The sequence below is a fragment of the Caretta caretta genome, chromosome 17, assembly GCF_965140235.1.
Source record: "Caretta caretta isolate rCarCar2 chromosome 17, rCarCar1.hap1, whole genome shotgun sequence".
NCBI classification, from domain to species: Eukaryota; Metazoa; Chordata; order Testudines; family Cheloniidae; genus Caretta; species Caretta caretta.
Window position 1 is genome coordinate 17,414,794 of NC_134222.1, and position 25,677 is coordinate 17,440,470.

Here is a 25,677-nt window from a genome sequence, read left to right on the forward strand (position 1 = left end):
TGACTTGCTCTCCCTCAGTCTCATCGTGCACAACACATCCACCCACTCACTGATAAATAAAATCAAGCTATTGCTTCTATAGCCTGTAGGACCAAAGTTAATGCCTGAAGAAAAGGTTAGACCAAGGACTTGTCTCTACTGCAGAGTTAGCTCAGGCTAGCTTAACTAGAGAGAGTGATCACAGTGCAGAATAACACCTGATCAGCACAGTAGCTGAATTAGCAGAAAAGAGGTGGTGTATCCCCACTGCATTACTAGCTTAAGCAACAGCAGTGCTCAAGGCTCACCTGAAAGGAAAGGAGTCTGAATCTGATGCTTAAAGAGAGTCGGGGAGGGGGAATAGGATGTTGGTAGGGTAGATTGATAAAGGCTTGAGAGGAGTCCAGTAGGTCACATGAGACCCGTGACATGAAGCATCTCATCAATGAGGATGTAGAGATGCAAGTGCTTGATTGTGAAAGAATGAATAAGTTTTAAGCTTGTAAGCCTAAGGGCCTGATAGTTCAGAAATGCTGAGCCCTTGTAGTTCGTTTAGGCAGTTCATGGGGGCATTAATTTAAATCTCCAATTTGAATAATTTAAGTTAGTAGAAAACCTTGATTTAAATCTATTTTAATTGCTTTGTTTTGTACGTGGTCTTCGGGGGGTGGGGGCAAGGTTGATTCTTATTGGCTTTGAACTATTAAGACGCCTTGATTTGCAATTAAACATAGCCTTTAGACGAAAGTTGTATTTTTGTTTTGCTAATCAGGAGGATACAGTATATCTATACACACTTATTTAAACAATTCTATAGCTTCACTTGCGTTTATATTCAGATAGGTGAACTATGCATTATTTATTGGATGGTTTAACTAATTGTGTTCAGCACTATTTGTATATAGATCCAAATTCAGTTAAATACAAACTTATATATATTCTACTGTGAATGTGCTGGATACTTGAGTCTACTAAAACCATTTTGTGTTTTGAAACAGCTGTATTTATAGTGAATTGTACTTATTGTGTCTGGTCACAAACTTCAGTATTTTTGAACTAGTTATCTCAGTCTCTTATCTCCTTTTTCTTCATAGATTGGAAAAGAAAAACCAGCTTTTCTGCCTTTTTAACTCCCACTTGTTTTCGTAACTTTAACTAGTCATTGAACCAAACTAGACGAATAGACTAAAATGAAGAAAATATTCTCTCTGCACCTGCAGAAGAGGCTACTGCTATCAAAAACATTTCAACACACTGGTTCCAGGTGCCTATCCAGTGACTTCCACTAGTTTAAAACTTCAGCAGGAAACATGCTGCCTTGTGGGTTTCTATACTGAGTTTAAATTTTTTTATTATGTTAAGTTTAGGCCCATCATAGGCTGATTCCTATTTTAATTTAATAGGTTTTTCTAAAATCTGTTTAAAATCTTTTTTTGGTCTAAAACTTTTTTAAAAATCCATCCTGCCTAGATTTCAGTTAGAGTTGTCTTCAGTACCTCCTAAAAATCAATCCATAAGCAGTTGGGAGGATAGAAATGTCAATGTCTCAGAAAAGGAGAGAGTAGGAAATAGGAGAGAATTCCTTAATTTACTTCTACGTGGTCCATCTCTGCCTTACAATACAAGAGGTGATATAGGAAAGAAGCTAGGATGGAGAAGTCATCCTCCTAAGAAGTGATAAACAATGGAAGTGGATGACACCACATGCAGAAAGGAGACCAATACACACATTCCTACTTAATATGGCAGTTTCTATAATGCCTAACACTGAAGACAAATCTCTAATAGTGAGGTGGATGAGATTGCTGTGAAGCAGTTTACTGCTTGCTTGCTTCAGGGAATTCTGCATGACTTTGCAATGCAGAATTTGTGCAGAATTAATGATCTGCGTAGAATTTCATTTTCCTATGCATAATTGGTGCTGCTGGCTGCCACTAGGGGCCACTGGACCCAGCAGGGCCCAGCTCTTCAGCTTGCAAATATAGGACACTTGGCAGGAGGAGGGGGGGAGAAAGATGGGGAGCTGAGGGTTCTGGGCAGCTGCAGTTCCCAGCATGTGCTGAAGGAAAGAGGTGGTGTGCAGGAAACTCCATACAAGCCCAGGACCCAGCCTCAGTCAGTTTCTCTATCTGAATCCCTGGACTTTGGGCAGTGGAGGGGGAGAGCATGGCTGGACTCTGGGGAGTGAGGGTGCCTGAGACTGGAGGGATAGAGTTTTTTTCCCCAAGACATGCCCAGCTGGCACATGTGACACACCCAGACTGAAGGGACCAACAAAAGCATAACAGAGGAAAGAGGAACTGGGTTGTCTTAAGTGTTTCTTTTAACTCTCTACTCCTGGGGGAATCTTTTTGTTGTCTGTATTGTTAGACATACTTGCTGACAGGTATTTTGAAATTTACCAAAATAATTGGAAACTGGTGTGGTGATATGACAAACAAAATATGCAGAACTCTAAAACACTCTGTACAGAATTCCCCGAGGAGTACTAACAGTATCTTTGTGGGATAAGTAATGGAGGAAAAGCCATTTTGGTATGTTGGTCCCAATGAATTTGGTTATGACCACACCTTTCACATTATCGTACTGCCCATGAACATGCTGGGACTACTAGGTCTAAAGCCCTTTTTGAGACAGCTTTTTACAAGCACAGTAAAAATATCATGTCATGATGTTACCTATTAATGCAGCATAATTTCTTGGCTTAGTATCCTGGTTTGATTATTTGGGGAACAGTTCTGAATTTAATCAGCCCATGCTTGAGTTGTGGTGGTGGCAGTGTTACTGACTCCTCTGTAAAGGAAGTCAGTCCTCTGTAATACTGGTGCCAAACCACATCTTGTCCATCCCTTCTGCGTTTGAATCCTGCGGCTTCTTTGTGCTAGTGGAAGGCAATAAAGAAACTGAAGCTGCATGTGGCTTTTATGGGCTGGAGGTCCAAACATCTAGAACTGTAACTTGATGCTCAAGAAGACCCATTTGCAACATCTCTAGAATTGTTGTAGGTTTGGCACTGGACATGCAATCCCGCAAGCCTCCAGAGATACAATGGACTAATATTTACAGAAAAGCTGTAATCACAACTTCATTTAAGATACTCCACTACACATAATGGAATCCTAAAGATGACCTTGAAAGGAAGAGAAATTGGGGTTGACTTCTTCTGTAGAAGTCAAAGGGGTGAATATCCTTATTTAAAATCCTTCTTGGCTTTTTACATTGGACTTACATGATTTTTTTTTTTCCTACCTTGGAAAATACTAAGCCTTGCATCAGATATCTAGGAAGCAACTCCTGGTTAGCAAAAACATATTTAAATTTGATAGCCGCCTCTTTCTTCCAAGGGAAGATTAAGGCCTTGTTCATATAACACAAAACGAAGGACGTAAATCCAACTTTGTGTCTCCATTATTTTTAAGAGATGCAGGCATTTCAGTTCATGCGGTAAGCTTTAAGGAACTGCCTTTTTAAGTATCCACATAGATTCCCACCCCCGGTGCATACGCACACTATGTGCATGAGTTCAGAATGAATCTAACCAGCAGTATCTGTGAAGGCAGTAGCTGTACCTTACACACCCTCATGCCTCTCAAGGGCATAAAGGGTGGAGCAATCCAGATGCCACTCAGTTTCTTACCACCCATGACAATGAGATGGAACAGTCTCGGTGTTCTCCTTCCAAGTACACTCAGTTTGAGGTGAATTTAAAAAAGCTTATGAAGGGACCATTTGACTCAAACTGTTCCACAAGTCTGTTGTGCACTCCTTAAACAGTCAGCAAATGCTCCAGATATTAGAGGAACCCCAGGCTGAGGGGATTAGAGACTTTAAGCATCAAAAGAGCTATGCATCAGTGTTTTTCGTTCATTTACCCTCCATGTCCTGATCCTCAACTTGAGCGACTTTAGGTTGAGGTAGCTGAATTGTTTTGAGGTTCCGGTGACATAAGGGATTTATGCATAGGAGCAAGATGTCCCAAGCTATATGGAACCACAAAGTGAGAATGAGATGCCCAAGGTGGCCAGGATTGCATCCTATATTGAGGCACGTCGGGTGAAAGAGGAGGCATCCACAGGAGTTGAGCTCTGTCCACCTCATGCTTATGATTAGATAGAATGGGATGTCACTTTTCCTCAGCTCTCCTCCCTGTGTGTCTTGGGTGATAAAGTAGCAGCTTCTAGAAGATGCAGGTTAAGATAAACAATAAAACTTGCCTATGGGTGGTGCTAAGTCCTATGGAGTAGCAGGACTCCATGAGAAGTCAGTTCCAGCGAAGAGGGGTGTAATTTTTCCATGGCCAGTAACCAAAGTTTTATACTCAACTGGATTTAGAGCCTACAGATAGGAGTGAAACATCTAGCAAAGGAGACAGGGCTCAGAAGAGATCCTCAAAGCCTAGATGTTGTAAAGGTGGGTGGAAATGAGGTGATTTGTGCCAGGGTAGAGTGATACTGCAGACTCGTGCAGTAATGTCAAAAGTAGCAGAAAGGAAATTCTCCTCTGTTCAGTACCAAGCCAGATGCAATAGAGGGTACCAGGATTGATGGTACCACAGGTTGTCAACTGTCAGCAAATGACAGGGGCAGAGTTGATGCCAAACTAGAAGTGATACCTACTTAGGTGTACATTCCCACCCAGTTAGTGGAGCTCATAGGAGCAATCACCTACTCAACAGTGGCAAAAGCTTTTCTTATGACAAGTTTTTTTTTTTTTTGACAAATCATCAGATCTCCAGGCTCATCCAATAACTTAAGTCTGCCTCAAATGACTCATGCACATGGCTTTCTTGACATCAAATGTCTGAGTTCACTTCAGACCACTGTTGTCTTTCAACCAAGCAGATACAGTATGAAATTATAGGGGGTTGTAGGAGTTTGACTCCTGAAGGAAAAGTTGGGGAGCAAACGTGCACCTCTCTGACTCAGGCTATGGGGTCCCCTGTGGACTCAGTCTTACAAATATCTTTTGAAATAAGACCTGCAGATAGCTTCTACCCCTTGTGAAGGGAGCAACTATTCAGATCCTGACAGGCAATACTGCAGCAGTGTATATCAACGGGTGAGGAGTATGCTTTTAAAATTGGCAGATGACCCTAAGCTGGGAGGGGCTGCAAGCACTTTAGAGGACAGGATTAGAATTCAGCAGGCTCCTGACAAATTGGAGACCTGGTCTTCATTCAACAAGATAAAATTGAACAAAAACAAGCACAAAGTACTTCACTTCAGAAAGGAAAAATCAACTGCACTACTACAAAATGGGGAATAACTTATGAAAAGGATCTGGGGGTTATAGTGGATCACAACTTGAATAAGAGTCAACAATGTGGTGCACTTGACAAAGAATACTAGTCCTTTTTCACATGTTAACAGGAGTGCTGTATGTAAGACACAGGAGGTAATCGTCCTGCTCTGATCAGCACTGATGAGACCTCAGTTTGAGGTACTGTGGTGCCCAGAATTGTCTTCAAATTTGTCCACATTTTTCCTAAAGTGTAAAGTCCAGAGGACAGCAACACACAACAAAAGGTTTAGAAAACCTTATGTATGAGGGAAGGCTAAAACAAGTGTCATGTTCTGTCTCAAGACAGAACTGGTGGGAGGGGAGAACCCAGGTTAATATATTAACTGTTCACAGACCTCTTTACAGCCACCCTTATTTGGCATGTCCACTGAAAGTAGGACAAGAAGTAGTGGGCTTAATTTGCAGTAAGGGAGACTTACAACTTTCTAACTATAAGGCTAGTTAAGCTCTGGAATAGGCTTCCAAGGGAGGCTGTGGAATCCCTAACATTGGTGGGTTTTAAGAACAAGTTAGACAAACACCTGTCAGGGATGGTCCAGGCATACCTGGTGTTGCCTTAGCATTGGGGGCTGGAGTAGATGACCTCTGAGGTCCCTTCCAGCCCTACATTTCTATGATGCTAAGGAGGGGCATGATCAACACCTGTCAGGAAGCAATTCTTCTGTAGGAACAGGGTCTTCAGAACTACATCAACCTTTTAGCTCTATGTATTGGGGGACACAACAATCTGGTTCATATCAGAAGAAATAGCTTCTCTAATGCACAAATGGACTTGAGAGCCATATCCTATTGGGGTTCCCACTCATGGATATCTTTGACCATCTAGAAGGCAAAATATGACCTCTTCTGCTTGGATGAATGAGTCAAGCTCCAGCTAAGATGCTCTTCTGATTCACTGGGACAGCCACTTCATATAGGCCTTCCCACCATCTCCACTAATTCCCAGAGTCCTTTGGCAGGATGAGATGAGGGAACCATTTGATACTCCTAGCATCAGGTTGGCAACACCAGTTTTTACTTATTTTTATTTTGGAACTCTTCCATCTTGTAGTTAACCACCTATTGTTACCACCTCTTCTGGACCTGGTTTCACAAAACTATCATCTAATCCTTCATCCAAATTTGCAGTCTGTATCGAAGTTCCCTCTAAGCTGCATGGCTGCACAGCAGCCTATTAAGCACCGCTCAAGCTGCAGCAGGGAGAGATGCCCCTCCCTCTGCCCGATCCCAGACCTGCCATGGCCAGGGGAGAGAGCTTGCGGGGAGGGGGGGAGAATTCTCTCTCTCGCCTTCCTTCCCCCCCCCACCAGCCCTGAGGCAGCTGACACCCCTGCATCTCAACCCTCAGCCCCACCCCCACCATATGAATTTTATGTCAACCAATATGGAGGTTGTGTCCCACACAATTAATTCTGCACATGTGTCTGAAAATTACAGGGAACATTGGGCTGAATCTAACAACTTGAATGCTGGTTGGTTGACCTACATGGGTAGAAGCTGCTTGGTATAGTTTCAGGACTTTCTGATTCAGAGCAGGTAAGTATCCATCAGGTTAAGATAGAGAAATGTTTCCTTTTGTGCCTGAGTGGACTAGTAAACATTGCCTTCATCCACTGGAGACGTCCATTCCTGACACCTTGAGCTATAAACTGGTTTGAGTCCACTTGGCCACAATATCAGCCTCTCATCCTCTCATACAAGATTTCTCAGTCTGTTTTCCAACAGTACCTTGATTTCTGAAACTGCAAATGTATTTTCTCTGTCTAGCCATTCTGTATGGGATTCCATTATTGTCCTTTCTTCTGATAGAACTGCCTTTCAAATAGCATCAGATTGTTTTACCTATCGAGTAAGACTACTTTCTGAGTGGCCACCAGTTCAGCTTGCAGGAATGAGTGAGATTCAAGCCGTGGTGGTGGTGGTCATTCTGCTCTGTGTGTTGCAAGGACAACTTTGAAACAACCTTTAGGCAAGGTCTTACGCTTTCACCTGAGCAATACATATTTATGCTTTCATTTCAAGGGGCAAAACTTCATATATGGATAGTGATTTCTTTAATATTAAAGGAATACTTTGGGGAATTATGCCATAATGGGAGACTTTAATTTCCTGGATAGGGATGGAGAATAAATGCTACCAGCACTGGTAGGGCCCCTTTACCTGTGGGTGTGATAGATGACCATCTTTTCTTTACCAAGCTGTCACTGAAGTAACGAGGTGGTGCCATTTTAGACCTGGTTTTAGTAAGTAGTGACAGGTTTCAGAGTGAGAATATCTTAGAGCTGGCTGTCAGAAATAACCTTGGATCAAGAACCAATTTGGTAAGAATGAAATAGAAGGCTAATCAAAACCATGTCATCAACTGGTGGTTTTTTTTACTTCAAAAGAGCAGACTTGAGGAAATCAAGGGAATGAATTAAAGAAGTCAATTGGGCTGAAGAGCTCGGTGACTTAAATGTGAAGGAGGCTTAGTTTTTGTATATCTGGTTTGAAGAAACTCGATCTGAAATTTTCATCCCAAGCAAGAGGGGAAATTTGTAGGGAAAGGCTCCAGACCCCACTGAATGAATGACCACCTCAGAAGTTTAGGAGTAAGCAGAGAGCCCATAGGGAACAGAAAATAATTGATCTGCAAAGAAAACTACATTGCAGAAGCTAGAAAATGTGGGAATAAAGTAAGGTTTGCTAAAAGTCAAGATGGATTAGTGTTTATCGAGGAAATTAAAATGGTGGTGGTTTTTTTTTTTTAGTTGTATGAACAAGGATGGAGGAGGTTAAGTCGCTATGCTGTGTGGATGAGAAGGAGATTAAAGATAAACTAGATGTGGTCCAAAACCTAAATGTGTCAGTTTTCAATAATATGGAGCATGAAGGCAGTGCAGCTGATGGAAATGAGTGTCTAGAAATGGAAACCAAGCTCTTTTATTTATATATATATATAATTTTTTTCTTCCACCTCCCAGAATACTGAAATCTGGCATGTTAGACTGATGGTCAGTAGTAGTGGAGTTCCTCAAGTACTGATCTTTAGTGAAAATACTTATGACCTTGGCACAAAAAGTAGGTGTGCTAATGAAACTTGCTGATACCCAGTTGGGAGGCATTGTCAGTACAGAGGAGGATGGGAATATTATACAGGAAGATCTGGATGACGTCAAAACTTCACCCCATTTCTCTCCAGTCTACAATAGACACACCTGGATATGTAGGTCAATATCAAATAACCATGAGCAACCAGTGTGGCTGAAAAGGCAAGTGCAGTTTTAGGATTGCATTAGGAAAGGCATTTCCAGTAGAGAAAACTATGAATGCTGTTGTACAAGACATTGGGAAGACCTCATTTGAAATACTGTGTAAAATTCTGGTCATCCATGTTCAAGGAAAAACAAATGAACTGGTACAGAAAGCTAGTAGGATGATTAGGTGAATGGAGGACCTATCTTATGAGAGGAAGACTGGAAGAGCTTGGCTTGTTTAGGTTGGCAGAAAGAATGCTGAGAGGGGATGTGATTGTTCTTAATAAATATATTAAGAGGGGTAAGTACCAGGGAGGGTGAAGAGCTGCTTAAGCTAAAGGACAGTATGACCACAAGAACAAATGAGTATAAACTGGCCATGAATATATTAAGGCTGGAATTTAACAGAAGGTTTCTAACTATCAGAGGGGTGAGGTTCTGGAACAGACTCCCAGTAAGTTGTGGGGGCAGACAACTTGCTTAGCTTTTTAAGGCCACTGGACAAATAAGATGCAATTGAATTACAGGGTTGCTTGTGATGGTAGAGGGCAGGGCTCAACAGCCTTGGGGCTCACTTCTAGTTTCTTACATGCCTAAAGTTCAGGCTCTGGGGTTTCGATCAGGAAGGGCTTCTTTCTTCCCCCTCCAAAAAAAGTTCTGGGAAGCTTATCTCCTTGCCCTGAAGCATCAGGAATGGCCATGGCTGGAGATAGAGCTCTGGCCCACCCCACCTAGAGTCCTATCTGTGTCATACACTTAGTTTGTTGGTTTGTGCTCTCATGTTTGGGTCAAATTGATCACAGTTTGGGGTTGGGGAAGGAATTTTTCCCCTAGGTCAGATGGGCAGTGACATTGAGGTTTTCACCTTCTCTGCAGAATGTGGGTACAGGTCACTTGCCAGGGTTATCTGAATGTACTTCACTTAACCATTTCTCTGGAAACAAGGGGGCTTTGAGCATCCTCCTGCACCCCCAACCTCCTTCTGACAACATAAATTACTATAGGTTCAGTTCTCCTGCCTGGGGTCATGAGTCTGTCTGACTCCCACTGCCCTGGGTGGGGAGCCAAAGCCCAAGCCCCACTGCTGTGGGTAGGGAAGGGGTCAAAGCCCAAGGGCTTCAGCCCCAGCCAGGGGGCCTGTAACCTGACAGCTGAATCCCTCAGGCTTCAGCTTCCACCCTGGGTGGTGGGGCTTGGGATTCAGCCCTGAGCCCCAGCAAGTCTAAGCCAGCCCTGGCAACCCCATTTAAATGGGGTCATGACCCACTTTCGGGTTCTGACCCACAGTTTGAGAACTGCTGCCATAATGTATATGGCCAGCCTGGAAGCACAACAAGCAAGATACAAATAGCCTCCCAGTCGATGAGGGGGACATAAAATAGAACCCCTGGCACTAGTTTCTTCTAGTCTTTTTCCCAACCCTAATCCCACTAGACTACCTTTGGTCCTTGTGAACCACTACCTTGTGACTAAGTTGTAGGGACACTGACTTGTTTCTGCTACTCTTCTGGATCCTGAAAGACTTTTCAGTTCCTTCAAAAGAAAAAATACTGGTTAAAAATACTGACTTTTCAAATACAGCAAGAATAGTCTCCCCATCTTGCTCCTGTGCTCTGACTCATAAGACTAAAATGTACCCTCCAATACTCAGGATACCACACTACATAGTAAGTACCCTTGCTATTGTGTCAATTTTGAGGTCTGCAAGACTGACTACTGAATTACAAGTCCTTTGGCATTGCCTGTTGAGCCTCAAACTTGTTCTGGCACTTACCTTCTCAGGATTTCCCTCCTGGATCTTTGGCTTCTCTTCTGAAGCAGGCAGATTAGGGATCATGATAGGAATTTAGTCCCTACTAGATACTGGACTGAGCCTAGGGACGTACTACATATAAAGTGAGTTGTAAAATTTTTTTGCAGGTGGGGATGAGGATGATGAGTTAAGGGACACCAGACCCTGACCAGTGACTATTTATTTTTATAACCAGTCCTCCTCCCAACCTCTGTATGCTAGTTAAGTATGCAGATTATATTAAAGTGCACAAAGGTTCACAAATTTGTTTTCTTTTCTTTTTTTAAACAGAGCTCAACAAAAATCCAGTGGAAGGTTTTTCAGCAGGTTTAATAGACGACAATGATCTTTACCGATGGGAAGTCCTCATTATTGGTCCTCCAGATACATTGTAGTAAGTACTAGCAATCCTAGTAAAACAGCGTACCCTGGCTTGTTAAAACTTCTTGCTGAGATTTTAATCGCAATGTGTAGTTAGAGAGCCTATTCCTTCACCCTCTCTCTTCCCTGGTCCTTCTCGCATGAACAGAGAGCAGCAATACCCAAAGGTGCAAACAATTCAGTGTTTGTTTGGGATGAACTTCCAACAAGCAACAATTCCAATTTCCTTCCTCAGTGTTCCCCTTCCTAGCTCTGATGCCACAGAGCCTTGCCTGTGTCCCTGTTCCCATTCTCCCCTCCTTAGCAAAATATGATTCCAATTTCCCCCACCCCTGTTCCCATCCCCCTGTTACACTATAGTCTGCAGTCTATCAGGAAGTAACTTGAATTCTGCTTAGCTATACTTAAATTTCAGTAAAATGATTTGTTAAACTAACCAATCCTAACATTGTAACATGATTATCTAACTAATTATATCCCACCACCTTAATTGGTTTAAACTCAACAAAACTAATTATACAGCAGACAGAAACAATCCCAGAACCAGACAGATTATACAGACAAACAATAGGGAAATGGGGATTTCACACCCCAGCTATTGATAAGTGAGTTCCTGCCAGACAGGATGCTATCAAACTAAATTTTATTTAAATCTTCTAGGCTCTTCTTTCTCTGAAGGTGATGGATTGGATCACTTTTTTTTAACAGTCCAAAACTGCCTTATGTCAGTGTGACTGGTGAAGACATGATCATTCACTTCCTAGCTTATGGCTACCTCTGCTGCTTAGCCAAAGATCTTAGCCTAAGAACAAGGCCTCAGACTATCCTAGGGAGAGAAGGCCTATAAGCAGGCAGAGTGATTTTGATTCTTGTTTTGTACATCTAACTGAGAATTTAGGTACATACGTTTATCATTGAGCTAAAGTATAGGCCTTTGCAGACAGACCTGAATATCTATATCCTAACAGTAGTGTTCACATTAACCCTAATTTAAGAGTAGGGCTTTAATGTCTTGGTGCTCTTTTTACAGCAGACGTAGCTGCATTACTGAATGTGTGCTGCATCTTACATTGCAAATACCTCTCATAGCAAAACTATTTGCAAGTTCTAAACAGGTTATTTTCTCTGTGGAACATGAAAAATGATCCTTCGTTGTGCATTTATTTGACCCCTCTTTGGGGAGGGAATAGAGGAACTTCTGGAATCCTACTTGCTCATAAGAATGGTCATACTGGGTCAAACCAAAGGTCCATCTAGCCCAGTATCCTGTCTTCCGTCAGTGGCCAGTGCCAGGTGCCCCAGAGGGAATGAACAGAACAGGTAATCAAGTGATCCATCCCCTGTCACCCATTCCCAGCTTCTGGCAAACAAACTTATGGTTACCATCTATGCCCAAGCTGGCTAATAGCTGTTGATGGACCTATCCTCCATGAATTTATCTAGTTCTTTTTTGAACCCTGTTAGTCTTGTCCTTCACAACATCCTCTGGCAAAGAGTTTCACAGGTTGACTGTGCATTGTGTGAAGAAATACTTTTTAAAAAAAAACAAAAAACCTGCTGTCTATAATGTCATTTGGTGATGCCTAGATCTTGTGTTATGAGAAGGAGTAAATAACATGTCCTGATTTACTTTCTCCACATCCATCATGATTTTATAGACTCTATCATATTTCCCCGGTCATCTTTTTCCAAGCTTTTTGAAAACTCCCAGTCTTATTAACTGCTTCTCATATGGAAGCTGTTCCATACCTTAATCATTTTTGTTGCCCTTTTTCTGAACCTTTTCCAGTTCCAATATCTTTTTTTTTTGAGATGGGGAGATCACATCTGCATGCAGTATTAAAGATGTGGGCATACCATGGATTTATATAGAAGCAATATGATATGTTCTGTCGTCTTATCTATCCCTTTCTTAATGGTTCCCAACATTATCCTTTTTTTTGGCTGCTGCTGCACGTTGAGTGGATGCTTTCAGAGAACTATCTGCAATGACTCAAAAAATCTTCCTTGAGTGGTAACAGCTAATTTAGACCCTCATTTTATAATTATAGTTGGAATTGTTTTCTAGTGTGCATTCCTTTGCATTTATCAAGATTGAATTTCATCTGCAATTTTGTTGCCCAGTCACCCATGTGCACGTAGCCCTTCGTCTACAGCAGATCTCTCGAGCTATATGTTCCCTCCCTCCAATGCCCAACAGGGCTCCAAATAACTTACTTAAGGATTCGGGGGTGGGGCTAGAGGACAGTTGACTTGTGTAATGCAAGGTGCTCCCTGCCCATGAATCTTGGGACCCAAATTTAAAATACTTATTCCTCTTTCCAGTGCCTGGAATCGCTCAACCTAGAACATGCTTATAAAGTAACACTTAGAAGCAGTCTGAATGTACTGATATAAATGGATGGGTAACAGTTGTCAAGATAGTCAAGCCTTTACCCTGAAGACTACTAAGATGCCCTTATGGCAAGTCCTAAATCTTTGTTTATGGAAGTAGAAGCTGTATTGAAGAATTAAACCACTCTGTCTTGCCATTACTCTTGCTTCAAAGGGTTATTGGAGCATGCACTTTTAATTGATGGTACTTCATTTAACCAAGTGAAATTTTGACCAGATAAACTAAGCAATGTCAATAGCTGACTGAAACCTTTTGAGTGCTACAAAAATTACTTGGCTCTAATCGTAGTAAGTATATCATTCATAGAATATCAAAGACCAGTGGCACAAAAGGTTGAGACAACTGGTAACTTGGTTAGCTGCAGCAGATAGCCACTGATGTCCTTTGTGCCTTGTCAAGCCTTATGTATTTCATACTGTATTTAGTGTCTTTCCAAAGTCTGCTAAAGAAGACTTAGTATGTTTGAGAGAGGCATTTCCCCGCATGGCAACCCTGTACCTGGTTTAGCCTGCCAGTTGAACCAGTGTCATGGGGCATGACTGCTACTGCTGCCTACTGGCAGCTACTTGGGGTGTAAAAGAGGTAGTACCTCAAAGTCAAAACAGTCACATTTTTCATTCATCCTTTTTTTTTTTTTTTTTTTTGCACCAAGCTCTGACATAAAAATGGTCATAAGGGGTCAGTATCCCATCTTCTGACAGTAGCTACTGTCCTATGCCTCAGGAAAATGAACAGAACAAGGCAGTTATTGAGAGATCCATCCACTGAGCACCAACCGTAGTGGTGGGGTTGCATGCCTGACCATCTTGGTCAATAGCCATTGATGGACCTGTCCTCCATGTATTTATCTAATTCTTAGACCTTCACAACATCCACTGGCAAAGAGTTCTATAGGTTGACTGCATGTTGTGGTAAGTACACACAGTGATTATTAGCCAAGATGGTCAGGGATGCACACCCCATGTTTTGGACATCCCTTAAACCTCTGACCTCCAGAATCTGAGACTGGATGACAGGAGATGGATTGCTCAATAAATTGCCCTGTTCTGTTCATTCCCTCTGAAGCATCTGGCACTAGTCACTTTCAGAAGATGTGATAGTGGGCTAAATGGGCCATTGGTCTGACCCAGTGTGGCCATTATTATGTGAGAGCTGGCTGCAAAGTGAGGATCAGTTTAAAAAGAAACTCAGAGTGCAACTGTCCTGATTTTCAGAAGTACTGCTTCTCCTTCTATACCCATATAATCAAAATCTGATAGTGGCCTCTCAAACCATTTTCCCCCCATATCTAATGGGGTGAAACCAGCTGCATGCTGGCATCAGTCCTCTTGAGTCTCCTTCATAGCCATTCTGAATTATGCAACGGACAACCTTCAAAAGGGCATTTACGTAAGTAGGGCCCTACCAAATTCACAGCCATGGAATAATGTGTCCTAGTTAATGAAAGTTGGCCTCCCCCTGTGGTCTTTGTGTGCTTTTACCCTACTTGGAGGCGGGAGACCAGTGTTTCTCAAACTGGGGGTCCTGATCCAAAAGGAAGCTGCAGGAAGATTACAAGGTTATTTTATAGGGGTCATGGTATTGCCACCCTTACTTCTACACTTCCTTCAGAGCTGGGCAGCCAAAGAGTGGTGGCTGTTGGCTGGGCACCCAGCTCTGAAGGCAGCACCCCACCAGCAGCAGTGCAGAAGTAAGGGTGGCAATACCAGACAAGGCCACCTTACTTCTGTGTTGCTGTCTTCAGAGCTGGGCAGCCAGAGAGTAGCAGCTGCTGAGGGCCCAGCTCTGCAGGCAGAAGTAAGGGCGGTAATGCCATATCATGCCATCCTTATTTCTGTGCTGCTGCTGGCAGTCGGTCTGTCTTCAGAGCTGCGCTCCCAACCAGCAGCCACCGCTCTCTAGCGGCCAGGCTGTAAAGGCAGCACCGCCGCTAGCAGCAGCACAGAAATAAGAGTAGCAGTATTGTAACCCCCTTACAGTGCCCTTGTGAACCCCCATCTCCTTTGTGGGTCAGGACCCCTACAGTTGCAACACTGGGAAATTCCACATTTAAATAGCTGAAATGATGAAATTTACAATTTTTGAGATCCCCTGACTGTGAGATTGACCAGAATGGACGATGAATTGGGTAGGGCCCTGTACATAAGGCAAAACTGATAGAAAACTCTTCAGTCTCAAAAAGCTTACTACAACAAGTCCTTGAGGAACTAGTATGTTTAAGTCCTTTTTGTGGATCATTGTGCTCTACTTAGTCATAGTGTAAGTGATCTACAGGTTATTCTGGACAGGTTTTCAGAGGCAGCTAAACAAAGCTTGTGCTCAAATTGGTTAGTCTCTAAGGTGCCACAAGTACTCCTTTTTTCTTTTTGCGAATACAGACTACAATGGCTGCTACTCTGAAACCTAAACAATTTGAATTCACCATCAACCGGGGGCAAAAAATGAAATCCTTTTCTAACCAGTCCCATCAACCACTGCGCAAACATCCTCCTCAATGGTATAAAAAGCATGTCAAACGCTTCACATTGTGGTAGTACCATATCAAGTGATAGTTCCCTGATTCAAAAAGCCTGGCTTGCCTTTATTTTGTGTTTCTTGAATCATTCATCATAGGATACTCTATCAGCAGATCATCACTGTCGTCAAAACTGATATTCAGTGTAGCATCCCTTTATACAGGTGAGAGAAATGCTGTCTTTGCTCTCTTCTGAAGGTCTGCTGGCAAGACCAAGCATCAAACTTTTCATCCGGGGGGGAGGGGAATGGAACAAACCACACTGAGACAATGGTTATCAGAAGCTCAGCTTTGATTGACAGGTCACATCAGAAGTGGGGGTGCTGGACTTTTTGGGGGCATATAAGATGAGCTGAAACTCAGACGCAGCAAGGGGTGGTCAGTGTAAATGCCTCTGCCACCCTTGAGCAGCATCTCAACTCGCGTGGCATAAGTATTTCTCTTTGCAAACAGAGCCAGGGACAGACCTGAATGGGGGACAACTATTAAAGGTTGTAAACATTTTGAGTGACTGTTGTGGGGGGGGGGAGGAGGTGAGAAGGAAGGACCAAGCATCGTGCTTCGTCTCCAGTGGGAGCATGCCAGTAGGACATCTGTTTGCAATCTTGCTGCTTGCAAATCGAATTGCACAGATGTGAGAGTGCACAAGATGCCATGACTTAATCTTCACAGAAGCAAACAGCCATATGTAAATCATAGTTCAGGGTGGCACTTTGTAGCTGTTTATTTGCTTATAACTACCGTTAGGGCAGAAATCTGGGAGCTGTAACTTGTTAGGGTCTCACCTTTGTTTTCTTTCCTCCTTTTCCTGTGGGAGAAGGGTAACCACCTTCTGCTGGATATTCCCTAGGCCAGGGGTTCTCAAACTTTTTTGCTGGGGTCCCCTTTGGAAATATTTCAGGCAGTTGACACCTCCAATATCAGGCCACCCTTACTTCTGGCAGTGGTACTGCCTTTAAAGCTGGGCACCTAGCCAGCAGCTGCTGATCTCTGATTGCCCAGCTCTAAAGGCAGCACAGAAGTAATGGTGGCAATACTGTAATCCCCACACACACACACAGGCTTTGTGACCCCCTTTTGAGTCAGGATCCACAGTTTGAGAAATGCTGCCTTATGCTCAGGCAGATTCAAATGAAGTGGTGTCCTGCTTTCTCTGAGATGCTTCCTGCCCCCATCCCAGCCTAGCAGTGGAGCCGCCAGGACTAATCCCTTGACTATAGTACTGATTTGCCTGCTGCAAGGGACTGCTGAGCATCTGCAGCAGGGAGAGGATAGTAGCTGCTTCAGTGAGGGAGGCATTGCCCCTACTTGACTGATTCAAGCAACTCTCTAAATTTCAGGGCTCAGAATGATGAGCTTACAATAAGATTCTGTCTCTTTGCAACTTAACACCCAGGTTGGACGCCACTGGCTTAATTTCACTGCTGCACTCGATTCAATTTCCTGATCTCCGGAAATGTCCTATTCTGACTCAACTCGGCTGACTTCAGATGGGAACTGAACAGCTTGTTTAAGGTCTAAGTGAGTCTGTCTGGATCAAACTAAATGAACCCTGGGTGCTTGACTCATTCTTCTGCTATAATCATTAGACTGCAACTTATGTTCTGTATGAGCAAAGTCATTATCTTTCTAGCTTGCTCCTGTAAGCATCTGGATTCAGCAGCCAGAGTCCTGTCTTGTCAGGGCTGTTCACTATGCCCAGTATGAAATGGGAAGCACCTATTATGAGTCACAACATTTAACAGGGCAATAAGTATAAACTGCAAAGGTGTAGTTTATAAAGGTACATCAGCTTGTATATGGCAATAGCCTTTCTAATTGAAAGGATTAAAGGCTTATTGTTGGCTTAGTGTATGACTCAAAATACTGCATTCTCCTTTAGGGACTTCCGTTCTAGATATATAACTTTTTTTTTCTTTTAAACCATCAATGTTGCAAAAAATTTACTGAGGGTATTGAGCTTTAAAAGGCTCTACAATTTACAGTACCCAAGCCCCTAATTCAATTTTCTTTTCCTCTCAGGATTTGGGATTTCTTGATGCCTCTGCACTAGTTTTATATTCGCGTGCCATCAAGTATTTAGCCATCTCTTCCTGAACACCCCTCTGCTGCTTCAGTCTTTCTTCTTATATTGAGGCAGTAACTTGCCTATCATAAGTGTCCAACATCCGATCAATGTCTCAATTGTAGTGTGTCGTCGTCTTTGTTAGAAGTCCAAGCCTCTTTAAGCTGTAGCTGACAGCGATGGCAAGCTCCTCTGCAGTTGCCATAGTATTCTACTCATAGCACTAGAGTCTCCACAACCTCTCTCCCAACTTCCAATGCCAGGCCTTCTCTACTGAAGCTCTACATCTACTCCATGAAGTAGTAGGAATAAGGGCAGTGTGTGGTAAGAGGGGAAATAAACTTGACATGTTTGCTTGTTTCTCGCTTTTCTATCTATATAGGGATTCACACTTACCAAGACTGTATCTTCCTTGGCTTCAAACCGCCATACTTAAACCTCCAGATCAGTTAAGTTTTGAGTCTAGGTGCATTTGTACCTAATCTATGCTAAAATGGGACCTCTCTCCTGTTTAACTCCAACCCAGTTAGATTGGTCAAAATATAATTATCTCTGTTAATGTTAGAAAACAACTTGGCTGGGCTGGTAATGAGCCCCTTGATATCAGTGCAGAAATCTGATATTGGAAGTATTGGTCAAGAATGATGGTACTAAGGGTCCTGAGAACACTGTTTAGACTACTGATTTGGCAAGCATTCCTGAGATTCCTTGACTTAGTAGGTACTCCTAAATCTAGTACTGCACCAGTAAACCTAGCTATAGAGCAAGCCTGTCAACTGATGAGGTGACCCACATGTGGAACATGAACAGGTATCTGGGTTGTGTGCTTGCTTTTCTTCTGGGAGTTGAACTGGGGGTGTTGATGGGATCCCCAGTCATGAGAAGGCAGTGGGAGCCTGGCAGGTGACTTCTAAGCAGTGAGTCTAAATGTTCAGTTGTTCACTTAGCTAGCTGAGAGCTCTGTGGAATTTTGAGTTAAAATGACACTTTGTCCTCTGGAAAAATAAAATACTCCTAAACATTGTAGTCTGAGTATTTGGAGGGGATGGCAAGTAGCTTGTAAAAAGTTCTTATCCATCCATTGTGTAAGCTAATGCTATTACCATGAGTGCCAGTGTTACAAAATGTTTAAGCCTAATATAGGTTAGTGTCATCTGACTCAATTTTCTAGTGTTGGCCTTGCAAAGAACTACTTACTGATAATTCTTTAATTCCCCAGTGAAGGTGGCGTCTTCAAGGCTCATCTCACTTTTCCAAAAGACTATCCTCTCAGGCCGCCGAAAATGAAGTTCATCACAGAAATCTGGCATCCAAATGGTAAGAATTGCTACAGTTTTAGTTTTCTGTAATTGTAAATGAAATTGAAGGTGTGTCTAAAAAAAGCCAGAGTTGACATGTCCTGTTATAAGAAACCTGTAACAACCCCACTGTTTAGCTAACTGCCAGATCTTGTTATATACTATTTCTCCTCTCCATACTTGACACTTCAGGGGTCTAGAGGTCTGCTCTCCAAGCATCTGCATCAGCCCTCCCAGGGTTTAGGCAGCATGTATTGATGGGCTGTGTCTGGCCCAGAGAAACAGGTGGGGCCTTCTCCTTAATGTAAGTCTTTGGTCTGGGAAAAGAAAAAAACTGGGTCCTTGGGTTAACTTTACATCACTGGCTTGGCAGATACAAGCTGGAAGGTGAAAAGAAGTGACTTTGTCTTCAGAAGACGGAAGGGAGGTTTCTATAGTCACACGTATATTGGGCTGAAGAACTTTACTGAGTTCCATAAATCTGTAGTAAAGCTTAGCAGCAAACCAGCACAAAGTGCTTCCGTAATAGGGGGGGAGGGGGAAGAGACGGAGGCCTAATAGTGACATCAAGTCAAATCCCAACTTTCACATACATTGACTGACATCCACAGGGAAGACACGGCTTTATACCCACTCCTTAAGGTACTGATCACCTGCCCTGCCAGGGGGGCTTGCTGGCTGTACATCGAAGACTCTCTGAACTCAGATTTATGCATTCACAAGTGGGGGGGAAATGGAGGTATCAAAATGGTCCACAGGGCCATTAGTTTTCCATGTGTTCATGGATGGATCGGATCAGTGATGTGAATAGTCTACAGTTCTACTGTAACCTTTTTGGTATGAAAAAGGTGAAGATTTCATTTTGTAGAAATATGAAAGGGCTACAATTAAACTGAACACTTAAACTGTCAAAGTACTCAACGTACCCATATTAAGGCAGATATTTGCTTTAAATTAAAGTAGACTAGGGCAAGCCTGCTGTCTTGCCAAATTTCAGTTTTTGCAGTTTCTTTGTAAAGTCCTTGAACAGTGATATAAACTTGACAGTGTCTTGAAAGAAAGTGTCTTCCCTGAAACTTCCCACAGCTAACTGTTTTGAAGGTACTTGGATAGAACGCTTGTTTGGATGGAGAATAGCATCCCCATATAATACCTTGAAGCCAGCAATTTAATCAACACTAAAATATACCTAATGTGACTGCTTGACTTTGTAGTTGACAAGAACGGTGATGTCTGCATTTCCATTCTTCATGAGCCTGGAGAAGACAAATATGGCTATGAAAAACCTGAGGAACGCTGGCTTCCCATCCACACAGTGGAAACTATAATGATTAGTGTCATTTCTATGCTGGCAGATCCCAATGGTGACTCTCCTGCTAATGTTGATGCAGCGGTAAGACTCCTGGTTCGTAAATACAGTGGTGCTATGTGTAGCAGATAGCTTATTTATTGTAAATGCAAAAACCTGAAGGACATATTTTATGACTTGGTAAGCATGGTATTAGATGACTGGTAAGCAAAGACTGTACTCTTGCCCAGTAAAAATGTACGTGTAATGAAGCTTAAGAGCTAGTCTTAAAGGCTAGCGTCTGAAATTCACCCCAGACTTGCTTTGTGGATTACTTTTTCTTGCTAACTACAGACAAAATCCTCCTGCTTCATAGGCTGAACAAGGCAGACACTGAAGCCGACTTGTCAGATAGCAACTTATACAGGATACAGAAACAGGCAGGGTAGAGACTTTCTGCATTAAATTTTGAGGTTTGGTTGCTCAAATGTAATAGCAAAACTTCAGCTGTCTCCATAGACATGAAACTTGATGTAAGTGGCTATGACTAGATACAACTTGCCAACCAGTGTCAACCGGTGATCTGAAGATGTAAAATACAACTCTTGTAGCTCACAACTCCTGTGTCTTTGTCTATGCTGGAAACCCTTTCTGATGGTTCATATGCTACTTAGCATATAGTGCAGAAAAGGTTTGTTTAGGGAATCTTTAGTGTCTTGGATGAGACTAACCATAGAAACTGATGCAGGGATCTCAGCAGGAAAAGTTAGTGATAAAAATGTATCTGTTCTTCCTCTTGCCCCTAAAACGTCAGCCTATGTCAGTGTCATGAGTATAGAGTTAAACAGCATATACATGGGAGTTAATGCCTTCTTTTACAGACTTCAAATAGTGGAGGAATTGCCACTTAAAGTTGGGAGAGGTGGAGGGGGAGAAAGGACTACCCAGGAGGGTGCAGAAGATATCTAAATTAAGATGAGAAGGTCTTTAATAATGCAGGAGGCTGTAGGGATGTGTGTCTAGTGTCACTCTGCTGAAGTGGGAGCTCAGCTTTCCCAAGTCTGGGAAAGCTAGTGGTACAGTATGAGGGTCAGTCTTGATTAGTAGACTTGTTCTCATATCAGTGGTGGAAACAGTCTTTTCCCAATACAAAATAGTTATCAAAGAAAGCAGTTCTTGGTTATTTTTCTGTACACATTCAACCACTCATGCTGTGCATGTTGGAGACTTGAGTATCCATTGGAGACTTGAGTATCAAGGAGACACAGATCTTTCATACAGCAAACTTGAATCCTATGGAGGAGCAAACTGGGCTTTAAATGCCCAATAGTGTGTGGTACATTTTAGTTCTCTAATGACTATTTAACACTAATCTGTAGCTGACTTTTTCTGGTTTCTACATATTTATCTTTACACACTACATCTGGTGATCTTTCACCAAAACTTCCAGTAACTCGCTTCTTTGAAAAGTGTGCTGCTGCTTTCCCAGTAGGTATTTTGTGAAAGGGACACTCCTTTTTGCATATCTATAAAAGCACATGCTAGACTAAATGTCCAAACTTGTGAAAGTTATTCCAAAGGTAGGGAGAAAATTGCTGGCAAGAAGTTGAAAGGCTTCAAGTTTCATCCTGTGGTATGCTTCATATTAATTTCCACACAAGTAGTGTGGGTTTGTCAGGTCTCTTAACTCTTTGAGCTGGGTTTGTAAACATGCTGTGTCTCTAGAAAATACCCTCCTGGAGTCTAGTCCTTAAATATAGGCATTTTGCATGGCCTAGTGTAATAGGACCAAATGCTACTGCTATGCAATACCCTGAATTCCCATCCACACACAAACATGCGAAACTTTAGTGCATAGTCAAAATACTCATTGATGTGAAACTTCTCCCCTCCCCTCCCCTCAAGATAGTGGGATTTTACTGTGCTGTCCAGGAAGCCCAGCATTTCTCACTGGATCTTGTCTCACTTTCTTTGCTTTTACCCCTTGGCCAGTGTGCCCCAGAGAAGGGAGCTTATAGATCGCTTAAACAGCTCATCTCCTTAGGTCTCTGCTACACTGGTGTCTTCTGTTTAACTTCTGCTTTTGGTTTGCCCAGCTTACTGGCTACAGGCAAGACTCAACATCTGGCTCCCTGATTTCCTGATCACTAGATTAGTGTATCTTCCTATTGGGGAATCTAGAGAACAGATGGCTACAGACAAGAGATGGCTGGCATGGTGGGAATGAAAAAGCAGTGTCTGAAATCCATGTTGCATTTGTTGCTTAATTTGCCACACATCTGGGGGAGGTGAGGAGGAGTCCAAAGGGACCTGCCTGCTATGTTTGAGGCAGTTGATGCCTTTCAGAGCTCTTGTTTCAGGTCCTCTGACTTTGGAAGGCATTCCTGCTTCAGTTGATGCTCTAATGTTTGAGGTCTCTGCACCCATAAGGATTAGAAAACAACACTTTTTTTAGCTAAGATTTTGGAGCACAACTCCTTAGAAAGATGGAATTCTGTGTCTAATTCTGCAGTTGAACGCACAGGAGGCCACACAGCAAATGCCTGCCTCCTTGGGAGCGTGCATTTGCTGTACAGTCTATTGCCTGTCATCTCTTCATTCTGGGTCTTAATTTCAATTCCTCTATGTCATATTTAACAGCTCTTACGTTTTTGTTTCCCTTTCTTACCCCAAAAGGGAGGGAAACATGAAGCCCCTTCAAAGAGCCAGTAGCTGATAGCTTGACCAGCTGGAGTGCAGTAACAGTAGTGAGACTTCATAAATATCTTACACAGAAATACCTCAAACACTTGCTACTGGAAAGAATGGAGAGGTCTCCTGCATGCATGGCCTACATGGTGTCTGTACAGAGCAGTTATCAACACTGTACACATGCAGTATAAGCAAGGCTTGGAAATCTAAACTAACCCCTCTCCACAGACTCAAACTTATGAGGGAGTGGGCCATTCAATATCGATCACTCACTAATTAGTGTCCAATAATAAGTCAAGTTTCTGCTCTCTTCACCTTCCATGAAACATGGCTTGAACTAGCAACCCATGGTGCCTTGCTCCCCTGTATCTAACTCTTTTTTTTCTGTTTTTTAAAACGTGTGTGTGTGGCTTTTCTTCATAAAAAGCACTTTCCAAATAGGCACAAGATCAAGCCAGTAACGATGCATTTGTATATATGTTTGCAGTGGCATCATGCTGTACAAATACCAGGCTCAAACTTCTTGCTTACTTAACTTCCTCTTTACCTCTTGTCTGGGAAAGGGCTGCATAGGTGAGGAATAGAGTTGTCCTGGTCACCTTGCCACCTTAGGATGCTCAGATTTCTAATGGAATTTTGTATGTGCGCACTCTTGTCCATGTCTGGCTATTAAGTATCTCTTAACTTCCTGCATCCTCTAAATGCCATAAGGAAATAGGCTTTTTCCTTTCCTTACTATACCCCTTGAGTACCCCTTTAAGTGGCAGGATAATGGGCATAACTTCCATGTGGATATCGATAGTACCAGCTTCGGCCTGTAGTTTTTTGCTAAGCACCATTGGACAACTGACTTGTTTCACAACTGCCCATGAGATTCTGAATAGCAAGTGTGGTGTTGACACCAGAACTGGAAGACTGAAGTTAATAACTCAGGGAATTTTTGATAAATTGGAGAGGGTTCAGAGAAGAGCTATGAGAGGGAGTGAAGAATTGGGAAAACTTGTCTTAAAGCAGCTTAGTCTCTTCAGCTTGAAGAGAGATTAAGGGCCGACTTGATCATTCTGTAAGTACTTACATGGAAAACAGAAATTTGAGAAGCCCTGTATCAATCTAACAAATGTTTAATGAGCTAATGGCAGGAAGTTGAAGCAAGACCAACTCACAATTTCATAATAATAAAAAAGCAAATTTCCAACAGTGAGGGTAACTGTAAGGGTTGTAGTGGATTCTCCATCATGAGCAATTAAATTAAGATTCTATTTTTCTAAAAGATATAGCTATGCTCTAGTTGAAACAAGAATGAATTCAGGGAAATCTATAGCCTATGTTAAGCAGATCAGGTGAGATGATCATAATGGTCTTTCTGGCCTTCTCTATGAATCTGCTTTGGCTTTGCAGATGCTTTGGAACAGACCAAACAACTCACTATAGTCTCTTGGAATCTGGCTCCTGTTTGGAAGAAACTAGGTGGAGAGAAGGGTTTGCAACCACAAGGGCTAAAAACTTCTACTGATGAAAGCTCAGACTGTAGAATGGCCTAGGTGTCCATAGTTTTAGGGACAAGCTTTCCAGGAGCCTAGGGTGATCTTGCATTCTCCAAGCCTTGAATGCCACGACTACTTCCAGGAACAGGTTCGCTAGCTTTAAACACCTTTTAAGAAAATCTCTTGGACTCAGAACACCTAGGTACTGAAAACTTAAATATGAAACTTCTTGCTAGAATAAGCTTATCGCAGCGCTAAACTCAAAGTTGTCCTACTTCTTTACAGAAAGAATGGAGAGAAGACAGAAACGGAGAATTCAAAAGGAAAGTTGCCCGCTGTGTAAGAAAAAGCCAAGAGACTGCTTTTGAGTGACACTTATTCAGCAGCTAGTAGCTTCACTTTTTTTCAGGGTAAGTAGTAATTTCTTCAAAGAAAGACCCTTCACCTCCATTAGTAGGAGGCTTGAAGGACAAACTAACAGTACAACACAGTCTGGATGCAGGCATAAATACCTTCCCCCTCATCTTTCCAAAAAACTTGGCTCTTTCTCCCAATTACTCTCCGTTTCAGTGGCAATATCTCCACAGCCTCATGTCTGTAGACCAGCACTGCCAAAGACTACAAGGCTATGGAGACACTGAATGTAACTTTTATTTTTCCTTCATGCATTACTGTCTACCAACCCAGACAAAGAATTTAGTAAACTTGCATTATTTTATTAGCATGTCTTCAATACACTGCCCAAAGCCTGAGATTAGATTTGGTTTAGCAGTATTTTATACCAGTTCACTAATCTCATTAGTGGCGACAAATACACTTGTAATATATTTAGCATCAAAAGTGGACATCCACTATAGCTTCCTGCCCAAGCAGGCTTCCCAACAAGCTTTAAAATTCAGATGTCCGTTGCCAGCCCAAACTGCAAATGTTGATGTACATGTGGTGTCAATCTGTGCACAGATGCTGATAGCAAGGCCACTTGCAGGCTCCATCTATTTTTAGGGTCTTAGGATCAGTCAGTGGTTGGGAAGACATGTCAGCCTTTTTTAAGCTTTCTCTTGAGTTAAAGATCTTATAATACTTCTAGGATTGATGGAGATATGTATAAAAAAATTTTTCCCCCTAGTCAATCTCAACATATGGCACCAAGAAAGTGTCTTGCATTGCCCCATAGTAGTAATACAAGATGCTTAATTTTAGTAGCTCCTCAGGGAAAATAAATCCACTTGACAACTCCTCGTGGTAGTCAGCA

The 25,677-nt window shown here is 42.4% G+C and overlaps 1 protein-coding gene across 1 annotated transcript in view; it reads left to right on the forward strand.

Moving 5' to 3' along the window:
• UBE2G1 (ubiquitin conjugating enzyme E2 G1) overlaps window positions 1–25,677 on the forward strand; it is a 41,577-nt gene that overhangs the window by 12,847 nt on the left and 3,053 nt on the right. The window contains exons 2-5 of the mRNA XM_048824207.2: window positions 10,600–10,702; window positions 18,884–18,981; window positions 20,177–20,355; window positions 24,711–24,835. Coding sequence (XP_048680164.1) covers window positions 10,600–10,702; window positions 18,884–18,981; window positions 20,177–20,355; window positions 24,711–24,797 — 467 coding nt within the window. The 3' untranslated portion in view covers window positions 24,798–24,835. The remainder of the gene's footprint in view (window positions 1–10,599; window positions 10,703–18,883; window positions 18,982–20,176; window positions 20,356–24,710; window positions 24,836–25,677) is intronic.